Raw genomic sequence first — 18378 nt, 5'->3', positions numbered from 1 at the left:
TATCAGTATAGTATGCATCAATACACACCGATATTTTACAAGGTTTTATTCATTATGTTACAACTGATTTCACTATTTACTTTTACTATTATACAAAGATAGTTTTACCACCCTCCTATTTGTCATTCTAGAAACGGAGTTCCCTCTCGTCATACTTCCAGGCAATCTGTCCCCCTATTTCCCTAATTCTATTCCCTGCATCCATCAACTCTTCACCGAAATGGCGAAGTTCAGCCAGGTTTTCATTGCTCATCGGTGGATTAGGTAGGGGTTCTGGGTCGAACTGTGGAAGAAACGAGTAAGGGCTATTGACAATATTTTGAAATTGCCAATCGTTTGTCCACCATTCTTCCATTTCTACAGGTTGGTCATGGACTATTGGTTCAGTGATGGTTGGTGCAAAATTCATAGGGATTGGGTTTTCGATAGGATAGGTAAAAATACCCGGACTGGCAGGTTGCATAGTCTCATATTTTTCTAGTAAAATATCTATCTGCTCTTGAAAAGTAATTCTCTTGTTTTGATTAGAACTCTCTCCAACTTCTACCTGAGTTGTTCTAGACCCTTGCCCTATTTCTATTTCTATTTCTTGAGAATACTGATCAAACTGTTCCTCCATTTGCCTAGACTCATTATTGGCTTCAGTTTCCTGTTCTCGCTGATTAGGGTTTTCCTGGATTATAATCGCCTTTCCTTTCTCTAAAGGTTTACTAATTTTAGGAGGTTTTGTAACTGACTTTTTCTTACGTATACGGCTTCCCCATACATAATTTTTCTTTGGCCTTCTTTTTGGTTTGGTCACTGGTGGAGTAGGGAATTTTACAGGTTGGTCCACATCAGCAAAATATCCCGTAAATTCATGAGAAACTTCGATATTTACTGGGTACAGATTGAGGTTCTGAAAAGCTTCAGATATCTCGCTCATGCTGTGTAGCACATATGCAAAATGCACAAAATATCCAGTTAAAACTTTGGAACAAAGTTTAACAAATAACATGGAAGTTTTATTGCACACTATTTGTACTAAATACAAGGAAACACATACTCAGTTTTATTTATTTACTTACTGAGAAATACTAGTACTAGATTTAGAATACTTTAAAGATTTGCATTTTCTGCTACAGTAGCTAGCATATATAAATTTGCCCATTTTTCATCTAACTTATCTTCCCAAGGTGATTTATTGATTAACTCCTGGGTTTCCTTTTTAATCCTCTTTTCTCGGATTTGCTCTTTACTTTTCTTAATAATCATACTCCTTTTTTCTAGGAGAAAGCGGATATTTATAATTCGCTTTTCGTTTGTACTAAAGTGCAACCAGGTGTTGCAGCCTTTCGTTTCTTAGGGCGCGGCGAGTGCTGAGATTCATTGTCATGATTTATATGATCATTGCCCCCGTTTATACTATTACTGAAATTATCTTCGATAGTATGTTTACTAGGAACGATATGTTGCGGATCGTTTGGATTTTTCATAGCAGCAACGAACATTGGAATTGCGTTGGCTATTCCTTGGGCAACCATATTTTCAATATCTTGTTTGGTCATATATTGATCTTCTGGGTGTTGCTCTGATTGATTAACTTCATTTACTGGTTCGTTATCATTATTTGCCATCTGATGATAATTTTATTAGGAGTAGTTAGCAATTAGCAATTTATACAAATAATTCAAACAATTTAAAGCACATAAAGCCAAAATTATCGATTTCTCGATTCCATTTCATATCAGTATAGTATGCATCAATACACACCGATATTTTACAAGGTTTTATTCATTATGTTACAACTGATTTCACTATTTACTTTTACTATTATACAAAGATAGTTTTACCACCCTCCTATTTGTCATTCTAGAAACGGAGTTCCCTCTCGTCATACTTCCAGGCAATCTGTCCCCCTATTTCCCTAATTCTATTCCCTGCATCCATCAACTCTTCACCGAAATGGCGAAGTTCAGCCAGGTTTTCATTGCTCATCGGTGGATTAGGTAGGGGTTCTGGGTCGAACTGTGGAAGAAACGAGTAAGGGCTATTGACAATATTTTGAAATTGCCAATCGTTTGTCCACCATTCTTCCATTTCTACAGGTTGGTCATGGACTATTGGTTCAGTGATGGTTGGTGCAAAATTCATAGGGATTGGGTTTTCGATAGGATAGGTAAAAATACCCGGACTGGCAGGTTGCATAGTCTCATATTTTTCTAGTAAAATATCTATCTGCTCTTGAAAAGTAATTCTCTTGTTTTGATTAGAACTCTCTCCAACTTCTACCTGAGTTGTTCTAGACCCTTGCCCTATTTCTATTTCTATTTCTTGAGAATACTGATCAAACTGTTCCTCCATTTGCCTAGACTCATTATTGGCTTCAGTTTCCTGTTCTCGCTGATTAGGGTTTTCCTGGATTATAATCGCCTTTCCTTTCTCTAAAGGTTTACTAATTTTAGGAGGTTTTGTAACTGACTTTTTCTTACGTATACGGCTTCCCCATACATAATTTTTCTTTGGCCTTCTTTTTGGTTTGGTCACTGGTGGAGTAGGGAATTTTACAGGTTGGTCCACATCAGCAAAATATCCCGTAAATTCATGAGAAACTTCGATATTTACTGGGTACAGATTGAGGTTCTGAAAAGCTTCAGATATCTCGCTCATGCTGTGTAGCACATATGCAAAATGCACAAAATATCCAGTTAAAACTTTGGAACAAAGTTTAACAAATAACATGGAAGTTTTATTGCACACTATTTGTACTAAATACAAGGAAACACATACTCAGTTTTATTTATTTACTTACTGAGAAATACTAGTACTAGATTTAGAATACTTTAAAGATTTGCATTTTCTGCTACAGTAGCTAGCATATATAAATTTGCCCAATTTTCATCTAACTTATCTTCCCAAGGTGATTTATTGATTAACTCCTGGGTTTCCTTTTTAATCCTCTTTTCTCGGATTTGCTCTTTACTTTTCTTAATAATCATACTCCTTTTTTCTAGGAGAAAGCGGATATTTATAATTCGCTTTTTGCACAAATATTCCTTCTTCAGGAATTGTAGGGAGCTTTGAAAATTTAGTTTTGGACGAACTTCCTTCTTCATAAATTGATCTATCTAATTTAAGATAGATATCTTGCAACTTTTGTTTACCCATACTGTAACTAACAAATAATCAGTTAAAAGCACATAACACATAATTACATAATAGTAATCAGGAAAATTAAGTATTTAAATACTTAATTAGCTTAACTCAGTGGCTCTGATACCACCTTGTTTCTGTCACGGCCCCCGACCCGGTTTGACCCGTTTCCGGAGCCGCGGGACAGAAACCCCGTGATATTTGTTTAATTGAATTTAGCAGCGGAAATTTTTAATATCAGGATCGTTGTAAAGCTAAAACTTTTCCCGATTATTTGTATTTCACAATTCGGGATAAAACCCTGATAATTTACAATACATAAGCTTAGTGATAAATCCTTATTTCAAAACATCTTTCTTTATTTTATACTGAGCCACTATTTTAAGCTTGAAATGCTCCTCGGCACTTTTCCTGATTTACAGCAGATTACCTGAAACATGTTTGAAAAAGATTTTGTCAGCGGAAAATACTGAGTGAATTATTCTAGTTACTGAAAATGGCACATTTTATGATTATTCACAGTGTTAAGATCTTTTACGCATGTTTCTGATATCAACCAACTACCCACAGTATTTGTCACTCGACCGGATCTGTGATAGTGGTCATATCACCATTGGCTGCCCCAATGAATGACGTAAATCAATTAAATTAGGTTCGCCCACCTAAAATGATTTAAACTGTAGTAATGTGCACAATACCCCACATACTGGCTGTAATTTGGTGATTACATCAACTTAATCACTGGTATTATAATCTCGGAAAAATGAATTTGGAGTATTGTACAAAATAGTTAACACTCACAAACGGTGAGAAAAGAGTTTAGAAAAGAAGAATAACTCACATTGCAGATTTACTACGGATAGAATAGGATTTTAGCCCTGTTAACCTAATTTCACAATAATGCACACAAAACAGGGTTAGTGATCAATACAGCAGTTACGATAATTTACGAGATCAAATTCTCACAATGAATGACAAAGTGCAATACTTCAACTCGTTTATCAAAATGACAAACGACAAAGTATAATGCTTCAACTCATTTATCGAATTATCGACAAACGACAAAGCATAACCCAATGTGGGCGGCACTTAGACATTCTTTGGATATATTGATCCCGGAAACTGAATCGTAATAGCGATCGAGTAATTACCCTGTTTTGCGGTAGCACCTCGACAACAGTGTGTGTGTATTTCTAGTATAATTGTGATAATTCGTCGTACATAAAGCGTTTGGACGACGTTTTAACTTCCAATTTCAAGTCCCAAGGCCCTCTATTTATACTGAAAATTGGCTTCTCCCGCGTGTCGCGGCAGAATTCGGGGAACCTCCCGCGTATCGCCTGAGATGCCAATTTAGGGTAGGGTAGGTTTCGTGTCCAGTAGCTTGGGTGAGTTGACAGTTTTATAAAATTCAATTCAGACAACGTATAATAAGGATAATATTGATTAGGGTTTAACCCCCTTGAGTTTTAGGGGCCCTGATCCTGATTCCGATTGTTTCGAAAATTTTAGGGTTAGTGCAGAATTACTTGGGTGTCTCAATTAGGGTTTCCTTATTGACTAATTATCATTCTAATTATTAATTTTAATGAGAGTTGTTACATATGCCATATCATATCTTTCGCTGTGTGCCTTGAACAATACAAACGTCGTAGTCTAGGCATCAAAGGAAAGTATCGTAACACCTTACGAGCCACCTTCGTGCCTTTTGTGTCTTTATCGACCCATCGACTCTCATTACAAACGGGACAATTTTTAAAGGACTCGTTTTCTTTCCAAAAGAGAGCACAATCATTTGTGCACACATCTATCATCTCATATGCCAAACCAATCTTCTTAAATGTCTTCTTAGCTACATAATACGAAGGGGGAATCTTGTTGCCTTCTGGCATTGACTCTCGCAACAACGAGAGGAGTCGATCTACTCCTTCATTTTGAAAATGGTACGTATCCTTTATATTCAAAAGCTTTGCTAAAAAGTCGATAGAAGAAAACTTAGTACAACCAGGATATAATTCTGTTTCAGCTTCCTTTATCAGGTCTTCAAAATCATCAACAACACCGCTACTATCTCCATTCGAGTTCTCTTGGTTAAGGTATGTATCTTCTTCCATACGCTCCCCCTAATGTCTTCAATAACGTTTACCATACCGTCTTGTGGCGCAACATCGTTTACTTGTGCAATTGGAGTCGTGTCCCTGTGATAGGTCCACGAAGTGTATTCCTTCCAAAAACTGTTAATACGCAAATGGTATTTCATTTCTGCCATAGTTATTAAGCCGGAATTTTTACATTGGGTACACGGACATCTAACTTCATCATGGTTTTTTATCACTCTTTCACACATCTCGATAAATGACTCGAGTCCTTGCTTGTAGTGAGGTGAATGACGTGGGGAATCAATCCAACTTTTATCGATAGGCATTATGCAACTGAAAGAAAATCTAATTTAGGATTAACAAGACAAGGGTAGGCTGCTAAACCCACTTTTTGAACACTTTATCTCATATGTGAATGTGTATTACATGATTTTTTGTTTAAGAAAAAATTCGGCAGCATTTCCTCTTAGCTCCCAAGTATATATGTAATGATATATATACCCGAGGAGCAAAGAGAAAATGATAACCGAATCCTTCTTAAACAAACAATCATGTAATACACATTCACATCCTAAATGAGATAAAGTATTCAAAAAGCAGTCCCAAGATAAACGGGAACAACCCGAAATTAATTTCTAAATCAATTTCGGGCGGGTATTTCTAAGCTCGTTATGTTTAAAATGATTAATTCAAACACGGGCACAGTTTTTTAAGCTTGTTATGTTCTTAATGATTGTTTTAAATTTTGGGCAGAACGTTATGTTTTAAATCATGATTTCAATTTCGATTAGGTATTTTCTTAGCTCGTTATGTTTGAAATGATGAATTCAATATCCGACACTATTTTTAAGCTCGTAATGTTCTTCATAATGGTTTATATTTCGGGCGGGTATTTTCATAGTTCCTTTTGTTTTAAATGATGATTTCAATATTGGCGGGTATTTTCTATGTCTGTTATGTTTTAAATGATGATTTTAATATAAAGAGGGCATTTCCTAACTAATATATATTTGTCAAATTTAAATATAAATGTTTTAAAACCTAAACACAAATATACAAATTATCAAACTTTAACATTTTTTTCAAACCTACACATAAACAAACACACATTTTGATACCATAAAATTTATACACTTACACCTACATACATACATTCATTCATACACTTACATACCCACATACATGCTTACATACACCTACATACACAAATACATAGACTTTCGTATACTCATTTTCTCCAAATACACCTACATTATACATTTTCACAAACATTTACATACAAACATACATCCTTACATACACCTACATACACATACATACACCTACATACACAAATACATACACCTAGATATACTCATTTTCACCAAATACACCTACATTATACATTTTCACAAACATTTACATACAAACATACATCCTTACATATACCTACTTACACATACATACACCTACATACACAAATACATACACCTAGATATACTCATTTTCACCAAATACACCTACATTATACATTTTCACAAACATTTACATGCAAACATACATCCGTACATACACCTACATACACATACATACACCTACATACACAAATACATAAACCTACATATACTCATTTTCACCAAATACACCTACATTCAACATTTTCACAAACATTTACATACAAACATACATCCTTCCATACACATTTACATACCTAAACAAAAAATTATACAATTTCTAAACTTTGAAAAAATTCATATAAAACTAACCGTAATTTCAAGTTTTCAAGTAGATGTAGAACGCGGAGACGAGGTGGTGACCGGAGAAGTGATGGTGGTGACCGGAGAGTTGATGGTGGTGACCGGAGAGGTGATGGTGGTGAGCCGATTTTTCTAGCATAAACAAAAAAACACACAAAAATTATAAACTATAACATGTATATATCAAAATAGTGAAGAAATTTGACAAGATTCAAACTTAAACTAACCGAATTTGAAGAAAAATGCCGGTTACCGTCGCTTGAGAGAAGAAGAAAGGGGGAAAAATGAGGAAAGAGGGAAAAAAGCCCGCTGTAAAGGTTTATTTCGTTCGACTAGTACCGGCGACAGCCTGTCGCCGCTATTGCTTCGCTGTCGCCGCTACTGGTGTGGTTCCGGATAAGATATCAGTGGCTGGGGTTTGATGAGGGTCCACAGTTCTTTAGCGGAGAACAGACGTCGCCGCTAAAACCCTAAAGGCTGTCGCCGCTATTGGTTATTAAGTCCCCAACCGTTGGATCAGGGTAAAGATCAACGGCTGGGGATTGATGGTAGGTAGGTGGTGGGACGCGGATCGACTAATAGCGGCGACGTTTGGCCTGTCGCCGCTATTGCCGTCGCCGCTAAAGGTATACTTTTCTTGTAGTGTCAGTTTCGGTTATATCGGTTAACCAAAGCTTCATAACCATAACCGATTGAGCGGTTATACAAAGTTTCATAACCATAACCATTGGTTATATTAGTTATTATTGGTTCGGTTATGTCGGTTATTATTCAGTTATCGTGGTTAATTTGCTCACCCTACTCTAATGTACTGAAAAAAGTATGTTAAGTGTTACTTGTTAATAAAAGGAAATTTATATAACAAAACATATTTTACATGTCAGGCTAACGTTACTAAATATGCAATCAAACAATAAAACAAAGATATATAATAATATAAATAAGATTATTTGAATTTTTACAAGAAAAGTTATCCAACTATAATATTTAGCAAAACATAGTAATAATGTAAATTTATATATTATAATCTGATAAACATACGTCAGGTGTGAGCAAAGCAAACCATCGACGATTTTTTGAGACTTGCATATGACGTGCATGGGTCGATAATAATCTATATAAACCACAAAACCAAAATGCCATCACGAAGTCAATTACCATCTGAATTCAATTTGACCCACGTTTATTCAAACCAAATTAAATAAATGCCTAATAAAGACCTTTAGAACTTTCTGGCCTTTCCGCCACTGTCATATTCGTTTGATTCTTGACTAATCCCCCCTTTATAACATGTACATGCATGCATGGGCGTTTAATTCCAATTGCTGTATACCACAAAATATCAATAACTATTATTTCATGGATCATGACGATGACGACGGAGGTTCCAAGGACCACAAAAAGGATGGTCGAGGAGGGGTGGAGGAAGTGATCAAATACCGCGGGGTTAGGAGGCGGCCATGGGGGAAGTTTGCTGCGGAGATTCGTGACATTGATAGGAACGGTAAAAGGGTTTGGCTAGGGACATTTGAAACGGCAGAGGAGGCAGCTAGAGCTTACGATAGAGCCGCCTACCAAATGAGAGGCCACATGGCGGTTCTTAATTTTCCTGCTGAATACCCACCAACGTTTTCTGCAGCTGCTTACACGGCTGCCATGTCAGGAGAAGGAGAGTGTTCTTCTATTGGTAATGTGCAAGGAAGGCAAGTGTTTGAAATCGAGTACTATGATGATAAGCTGTTAGAGGAACTTCTTGATTACAAATAAAAATTGTTAAGAAGGTATAATGTTGCACTTTTCATTTGTCATTCAACTAGTTGTTTCCCAACGTGCGCTACCGCGCTGATTTTTTCAGTTGTGGTTTTCTGTTTTTAGTCAACAATATATAGTTTAAAGATAAAAGTACCAAATCTGCTAATAGTATTGTTATATACAAAACACACCTGCCTTAGGTGTCCAAGTGGTTACAAACTCAGTAGCCAAACCTACAAAAGACTTGATTGCAGCTAAATAATTATATAGAAAATACATTTGCTTTGGATGTGCAAGTAGATTCTAGTTCAGTAGGTTTAGTAACCAAACACCTTTGTTTTAAGTGTTAAACTGGCTGCAATAGTTCAGCAGGTTTAGTTACAATTGACCTTTGTTTTTTTACGTTTTAGCTGGCTGCAAAATACATGATCAGACTGTGTACGCTTGGTGAAGTTAAAAAGCGTTACGTTCCCAAACGATAGAAGTAAAACAGGTACTTAAACCGACCCTAATATGTGTATCTAAATAAAAATAAAGCTAAAACTAACCTGAAAAAAAGAAGATTAGAAGGACAAAGCATAGGAAAAGAAAAATCAATGGAGATTAAGCCAATTCTGAGAGATAGGTCGCATCCACATATGCGAAAGAAACATGAGTCAAAACAGGATACCCATTTTTTTTTTTTTTTTTCTAAAGGGCAGGGCCAGGGTTCAAACACAAGCCAAACGGATGCAAAACAACCAGCCGAACCACCAGGCCAAGGGCTATACATTAATTGAGGACAAAAACGTTAATTAATTGCCAACCACTATTCCCGGCCATGAGGCTTGTATGTATATATTATATATTATATATTATACATATTATACATATTATTATTAATATTATTATTATTATACATATTATACATATTATACATATTATTTTGAAGTGTTGATGAATAGTAAAATTAAAATTTTAATATTATATTTATTTTAATTTATACATATTATTTTGAAGTGTTGATGAATAGTAAAATTAAAATTTTAATATTATATTTATTTTAATTTTTTCTAATATGTTTTTATTTTTTTGAAAATGGATACCAGGTCGCTATCGTACCAAAATAAACCGAAACCGACAATGATATTTAAAACGGATACCAAGACGCTATCATACCAAATCGAACCAAAACCGACAATGATATTTAAAATTGATACCATAACGCTATCGTACTAGAGTGAACCAAAACCGACAATGAAATTCAATTTGTTTTTCTTTTTCTATTGTAAACTTTACAAGTGCCGATAAAAATATAAAAACACATTTTTTTATCGTAAACTGTACGAGTATTTGTATGGGACGTACCGAACCAATTTCAACCGAATAACATCGGTACCAATATCGGTAGTATCGGAACCGGTATTCTTTTTTTATAGTTATCGATAGATATCGTAAACTATAAACTATACGAGTGCCAACAAAAATATAGAAAAAAATCATTTTTTTATTGTAAACTATACGAGTGTTGAGGACTAACCGAACGGATTTCAATCGAACAACATCGATACAAATATCAGTGTCGGTACCAGAACGAACCGTATTCTTTTGGGCATATCACGAGTTTATTTTTTGTAATTTTTTCTTTCAACTGCTATAGGGAGTGTCGGTACCAAAACGAACCGAACAAATACCAACTGATTTCCCGCCGCGTAGCGCAAGGAAAAACACTAGTTGATATTAATATTAACTGGAATGTAATATCTTGGGACGTTTGTGAGTAAAATCCTGTTAAACATGCATTGTGATGGACTTTTAATTTATCTTGGTATAATGGAGTGGCATAAATAACTATGTTATATAACAACCGTACCCATTAACATTCACAAAGCTGCTTTCGGAGACACCTCCAACACTTGTAACAGATAATAGAAACAAAAAACAGGCCTAAAGATATACACAACGATCGGTAACAGACAGAAGGTTGATGAGTAACATAGTAAAGTAAAAACAAATACAACAACAAATGGAGGAAGAGACACTCAAGGGTAAGTAACCTAGCCTCCACCAACTCGTCACATCAAAAAGTGTCATAAGTACCCATTAACTAGTAGTAAGTGGTTGTGGCGCCCACCCATGCCAGAAACTATATATACATATATATATATATATACATATATATATATATATATATATATATATATATATATATATATATATATATATATATATATATATATATATATATATATATATATATATATATAGGGAGCCGCTAGAATGAAAACCACCACCAGTTGTAAGAACCGCGAGAACTACACCCCACGGGTGGGCGTTCACCATGATTTTTTTTTACAACTAGATGTGTGTATTATAAACACAGTCGTAAAAAAAAATTTTAAACGCCACGGCCGAGGGGGTAGTTTTTACACCACAAGTTTGGTGAAAAAAAAAAGAAAAAAGAAAAAAAGTTAAAAACACCAAACTTGTGGTGTAAAAAACTACCCCTACCCCCTCGGCCGCGGCGTTTAAATTTTTTTTTATGGCTATGTTTACAATACACACATCTAGTTGTAAAAAGAAATCATGGTGAACGCCCACCCGTGGGGTGTAGTTCTCGCGGTTCTTACAACTCGAGGTGGTTCTCATTCTAGCAGCCCCCTATATATATATATATATATATATATATATATATATATATATATATAGGGAAAGGTTTAAATGAGAACGCTAAATATTTGTGAGAACCGTGAGAACAAATGAAAAAACCATAAGAACTTGGTCAAAAACAATTCAAATTCAAAATTTTTTTCTACACTTATCATTATTATTCGAATACAACGTTAGAAATTCAATTTACACGTTTAAATTTACGTGAATTCATAAATAAAGAAAATTTACACATGTGTAAGTTTGTCATTTACACATGTGTAAATCTGCTATATTTACACATGTGTAAAAAATCTAAAAAGAATGATTTTGAAATGAGAAATAAATTATTTGATGTTATAAATTCTTGTTTTGATGTTGTATCCTAATTAGAATGAGGTTTGTATAAAAAAATTGGTTTTGATTGGTTTTTTCATTCGTTCTCACGGTTCTCGCAATATTTAGCGTTCTCAAGATAACCCTCCCATATATATATATATATATATATATATATATATATATATATATATATATATATATATATATATATATACTCGCGGTTCTTACAACTCGAGGTGGTTCTCATTCTAGCAGCCCCCTATATATATATATATACACACATATATATAGGGGGCTGCTAGAATGAGAACCACCTCGAGTTGTAAGAACCGCGAGAACTACTTGATCCGGGGCGAGGTGGACCAATTTTTTTTCAAAAACGTAGATACATGTATTATAAACACATTCGTAAAAAAAAATTTTAATTTACGGAACTCGTAAACCACAAACTTGTGGTGTAAAAAACTACACGCACGGCATTTTTTTTAACTTTTTTTTTACGAATGTGTTTATAATAATTTGGTCCACCTCGCCCCGTACGGTGTGGTTCTCGCGGTTCTTACAACTCGAGGTGGTTCTCATTCTAGCGGTCCCCTATATATATATATATATATATAGAGAGGGGCTCATGCAAGAACTACCCTTATTGTGAGAACCTTGAGAACCAATGTGAACACAACCTAAAATAGCTAAAAAAACCTAACCCCCCCCCCCCCCCCAAAAAAAAACCTAACCCCCCCCCCCCCCCCCCAAAAAAAAAAACCTAAACCCCCCCAAGCTAAATGCTAAAAAAACCTAAAAAAAACCTAACCCCCCCCCCCCCCAAAAAAAAACCTAAACCCCCTCCCCCACCCCCCAAAAACCTAAACCCCCCCCCCCTCAAGCTAAAATGCTAAAAACTAAACCCTCAAAAAACATAAAAAAATCTTAAAAAATCTAAAAAATTTTTTTTGAATTTTTTCATATTTTTTATGTTAAAATCGCTACTTTTAGAAGCCAAAAAAAAAATTTTAATATTAAAAAATTAAAAAAAAAATTGTGTGATTTTTAGCTATTTTTAGGCATTTTTGGTGTGTTCACATTGGTTCTCGCGGTTCTCACAATAAGAGGTGGTTCTCGCATGATCTTCTCCCTATATATATATATAGGGTAATGCTAGACAAAAAACCCTAAAAATTTTAGGAAACTCTGGAAACTCAAAGCTACCGACTTTTTTTTTTTGAAAAAAATAACACATGTAATATACATGTTTTTAAGAGTTTTGGGCCAAAAAAAACAAAAAAGCAAAAAAAAAAAAACAAGTTCCAAAAACTTCGTTGACTAACATGTGTTAGACAAAAAATGCTGAAAGTTGCTGAAATTTGTTTTTTTTTTAGAAAACCCTTCGGCGCTTTTTTGATTTTTTTTTTTGCCCAAAACTCTTTAAAACATGTATATTACATGTGTTATTTTTTTCAAAAAAAAAAAGTCGGGAGCTTTGAGTTTCCCGGGTTTCTTAAATATTTAGGGTTTTCTATATAGCCCAACCCTATATATATATATACACACACACACACACACATATATATATATATAGGGGGCTGCTAAAATGAGAACCACCTCGAGTTGTAAGAACCGCGAGAACTACACCCCACGGAGCACCGTTCGCCATGATTTTTTTTTACAAGTAGATGTGTATATTATAAACACAGCCGTAAAAAATCATGGCGAACGGCGCTCCGTGGGGTGTAGTTTTTTACACCACAAGTTTGGTGTTTTTTAATTTTTTTCTTTTTTCTTTTTTTTTCACCAAACTTGTGGTGTAAAAAACTACACCCCACGGAGCGCCGTTCGCCATGATTTTTTACGGCTGTGTTTATAATATACACATCTACTTGTAAAAAAAAATCATGGCGAACGGCGCTCCGTGGGGTGTAGTTCTCGCGGTTCTTACAACTCGAGGTGGTTCTCATTCTAGCGGCTCCCTATATATATATATATATATATATATATATATATATATTAATCTAAAGAAAGTCAAATGTAAATAAACTTCATAAAAATACAACAAAATACATAAATGAAAGGGGAATTGGCCTATAATAATCCCACCTAGACCTTATTGGCCATTAATAATCCCACCTCAGAATATTCCCCCCACCAGTCCCACCTTTCACCTATTTTTCCTACAATGGTCCCCCGTTAAAAAAAACTTAACGGAGTTAAGTTTTTTTCAAAATTACAAACAAATTTTTTAGGGCTTTTGATCAGAACCACGATACGAGTCCATTGATGTAAAACTTGCCTCGAAATGGTGCTCCAAGTGACTTGATTTAGGTTAATTGGAAATTTAAACACCCGAATTAAAGCGTCATTTTCATCGTTCTGAGCACTGTTTCGAGACAAGTTTTACATCAATGGACTCGTATCGTCGTTCTAATCAAAAGCCCTAAAAATCTGTTTTTAATTTGGAAAAAAGCTTAACTCCGTTAAGTTTTTTTAACGGGGGACCATTGTAGGAAAAATAGGTGAAAGGTGGGACTGGTGAGGGGAATATTCTGAGGTGGGATTATTAATGGCCAATAAGGTCTAGGTGGGATTATTACAGGCCAATTTCCCTAAATGAAATTTAACTCCTTTCTTTTTTTTAAGGAAAATTGGTTTTTAATAAACCAACCTTTGTCCCGTTGGTAAATAATAATCTTACCTACGTAATTGGTATACAATAATCCTACCTATCAACATGTTGGTACTCAATGAACTTCCGTTAATTTTTTTTAACTGAAGTTAGTTTTTAAGTTTTATTTATTACACAAACAGTCCCTGTAGTTGTAATTTACTAGTTTTAACTATTTTAAAACTAGTAAATTACAGTCCCTTAAGGTTTTTTTGTTTTATAAAATAGTTAAAACTAATAAATTACAACTACATGGACTTTTTGTATAATAAATAAAACTTAAAAATTAACTTCAGTTAAAAAAAATAACGGAAGTTCATTGAGTACCAACATGTTGATAGGTAGGATTATTGTATACCAATTACGAAGGTAAGATTATTATTTACCAACGGGACAAATGTTGGTTTATTAAAAACCAATTTTCCTTTTTTTAATCCATTGTAGAGAGTTAATAGGGTTTTAATGATAAAGGATTTTGAGAGTGTGTGTTTAAATTATGTGGATGAAAGAATAATATATATAGTATTAAAAATAGGTTTTTTATTTTATTGATTTTGACTGTTGCTCAACGGTCGAAAATCTCGAAGCCATCATCATCTCACGCGGGTATCCCTCCTAGCCTCACCAACCCGCCTCACTAACCTGCTACGGTGGCGGCGTTGCTCCGACCTCCCTAACAACAACAACAACAATGATAATAATAAAATAAAATAAAATAAAATAAAATAAAATAAAAACTCTCTCTTAAAAGTCCTTAACCTTAATTATATGTCTCCATATAACCCTATAGTGTACCATATCCTCAGAAAAGGTACAACTTTAACAAATCATGCCTAATCTGACATCCTAAGTTAATTTGGGACTACCTCTACTCCTCCTCCCCTCCACAGCCAAGGATTCCACTACTTTAACTAGTGTTGTCGACTTCGGTCCAAACCATCTCAATTTCCCCATGCATCTTATCCGATATATTACCCACTCCTAACAATTCCTTAATAACCTAACTTCTTATCCGATCTAAACTTGTATGCCCACACATCCATCTTAACATCCTCATCTCTACTACCTCCATACAATAAAGGTGGACTTACTGCAACCCTATAAAATTTCCCATTTAGTTCCTCTTGTCACAGAATACCTAGTGGCTATTCTCCACCTACACCATCATGGTTGGATGCGATGAACTACATCACTATTTATCTTCTCATCCCTTTATACAAACAATTCTAAATATTTTGACTTCATTGCCAACGGAATCCTTTGACCGTCAATTGTAATCTGAGTATCACAATAAAGACACTTAGTCTTAGAGCAACTAATTCTCAAACACTCACTCTCTAAATCTGCACGCCACTCCTCTAATCTCACATTCAAGCTCTGTTTATGTGACAACCGGTAATTTACGCCCTTAATTACGTGATTAACAGGTAATTACGCAATAATAAATAGTGTTTACGGCGCTAATTAACTTAATTAGGCCCTGGAAGTGCCCAGGAACGTTTGTTCAGCTATACAGTGCGCGTGTGGTGATTACGGAAAATCTGCTGAATATTACGCGACAACGGACCGATGCCGTACAAAATACTGACAACGCCGACAAATATTAAATTCTTACGATAAAATTCAGCTTCGAAAATTAAAATTTTAGTGATTACAGTGAAACCGGATCGAAAAATGGATTTAAACAGTGAACGGCGTCTTCTACGCAATTTTCGTGAATTTATACCGTAAGCGACGATCAAGCACGTCACACGCGACTACCGACACTACGTTGCGTCATTTTAATTTAAAACAACAAATTTTGACATTTTTACGATGTCGGGTTTTGACAATGGGTCTCGTAGAAATTACGTGCCACTTGCACATGAGATGGGCTTGTGGGCCCTGGGTCCAAGCCCAAAACTCACAAGCCTAAATCTATACATAATATATTAGGCCTCTATAAAATCCTATAAAATCTTACTAAAATCTAAGCAAAATCTTTTGTAAAGATTATGGTCTCAAAAATTAAAAAGCAAGATTTTATTTAGTACACATAAGATCTCTATAGATCTTAACACACAAGACATAATAAAACAACCTTAGACAATACCCACATAAGTGAGTATAAAATCTCATCTCCACTTGATAGTAGGCACATAACCTGCTTCCCCTCCTTGTGACTATTCATACCCAAAACCCAAATAAAAAGGCTCTTCACCTTTCTACTGGACACAAAGGAGATGCTTCTCCTTCACCCCACTCGAACCCCCTCTCTCAAATACACATACAGGCAACAACAAGTCACACACATAAAGACAGGTTTAAGAGCCCTATGAGTTCTGTCTCTCTTTCGGTTAAACAACCAGACAACAACAACACGCACCCGATCTCTCTCACTCCTGACCGGTGACCGACCGGCGGCGACGCCGCCGTCCGTGGCGGCGACGATGATTTCCGGCGAACCCCCCCCCCTTCTTCCTTCCTTTCTCCGGTCAAACAGCAACCAACCACCCCCCGCCCACCCCGTACCCTCGTTTTTTCCGGCGGCGACACATCGAAGAGAGAGAGAGCTGCGGAGAGGAGAGAGGGAGGACCGACGGTCGAAGACTCTGACCGCCGGTCAGTCCTTTTGTCCGGTGATCGACATCAACAGTCCGGCAGTGGAGACGTCTGCAGGTAATCTCCGGTGGATCGGCTCACGGCAGTGGTTTGGTGTCAATTAACAGCTCCGGTAAGTGACTCGGGTCTCGATTCAGCTGTTTTCTTTTTCTACTATTGACGTTGAAGATGAGGGTTGATGATGTTGAATCTGGTTTGGCACGGTTAACAGGTTAGCGGTCAAGTCTCATGAGACTCGGGTCAGACTCAGTCTCGGTCGGGTTTGGTCAGCTTAGGTCAATCTGTGGTGCGGGTCGCGCGGTTCGCTCAGACGGTCAACGGGTTCGGTTCAGTCAACGTGGGTCAGCGGCGGTTCGGGTTCGTGAATCAGGTCAACTCGGTGCAACTCGGCTCGACCCGGTTAACTCATTAATCAACTCGGTCAAACCGAGTCAACCCGGTCAACTCGGCTGACTTGGGCAACGCCTCGACGCGAGTTTTGGTAAATAGTTTAACGTCGCGATTAGTATTTACATCTTTATATTGTTTTAACGTCTCACGTGAACGAGCTCGAACCGAACTAAATTAGTGTTTATCTTATACTTTGTCGTTTTTATATTAATGATTGATTATTGTTTGAATTTTGACAAAATAACGACACTTTAGTTGTTGGGGCCCTCCAAAAACAGAGGAAACTCTGCCCGTTTTTCGAGAAAATCCGTAAAAACAACACGCGTTTTATTATATAACAAAAAAAAAACAACGATTCGGAAACTATTTACAACAACAAACATAGTTGTTTTGAACTTCGGAAATTCGACGAATCCTTTTATAAAAATAAATATAGTTATGTATTTATTTTCGACAGCAACCAAAACAAATCCTTTTATAAATAAATATAGTGTTATATATATTTATTTCGGATACGAACAACACGGATTCGCTTTCATAAAAAAATAAATAAATATAGTTTATATTTATTTTAAGCATACAACGACTCGATTAAATTTTTATAAATATAACTTTTATATTTATTTCAAACGCCGAAACGGCGTATACGTATATTTTGGCAAATATACACAAGACGCAATATATAATACGAGTTTATTATATATTACTTTCATACGAATATTCCTAATTTATATCAACATACAACTTCTTAAAACGAGCTAACCAGTATAACTTCTTCTCTTATTTTAAGTTGACAATTTACGTCAAATCGTTCAGTTAACGATTCGGTAGAGCTCGGTAACGCGTAGTTACCGTTTTTGCATAGAAACTTATTAGATATTCCATGTTAGGAATATTGTAGAATGCACGCTAGCAAGTCCCGACTTGGAAACGACATCGCAAAGTCGTATATAGCTAGCTTTGCACCGGAATATTCAGGTGAGTTCATAACCCCACATTTTTACAATTTTATAAATGTTTTCGGGGTGGAAAGACATGCACTTTT

General features: G+C 35.7%; 1 protein-coding gene across 1 annotated transcript; it reads left to right on the top strand.

Moving 5' to 3' along the window:
* The first annotated feature begins 8257 nt into the window (after positions 1-8257).
* LOC110934894 (ethylene-responsive transcription factor ERF096) lies at positions 8258-8906 on the top strand. The gene has a single exon (XM_022177613.2). The coding sequence runs from the start codon at positions 8258-8260 to the stop codon at positions 8732-8734; it is 477 nt and encodes a 158-aa protein (XP_022033305.2). The 3' UTR covers positions 8735-8906.
* The last annotated feature ends 9472 nt before the right edge of the window (positions 8907-18378 follow it).

Source organism: Helianthus annuus, chromosome 4 (assembly GCF_002127325.2).
Source record: "Helianthus annuus cultivar XRQ/B chromosome 4, HanXRQr2.0-SUNRISE, whole genome shotgun sequence".
In the NCBI taxonomy this organism is placed as follows: Eukaryota; Viridiplantae; Streptophyta; class Magnoliopsida; order Asterales; family Asteraceae; genus Helianthus; species Helianthus annuus.
Note: the sequence above shows the minus strand (reverse complement) of the source record. Positions and strands in the feature narration are given on the sequence as shown.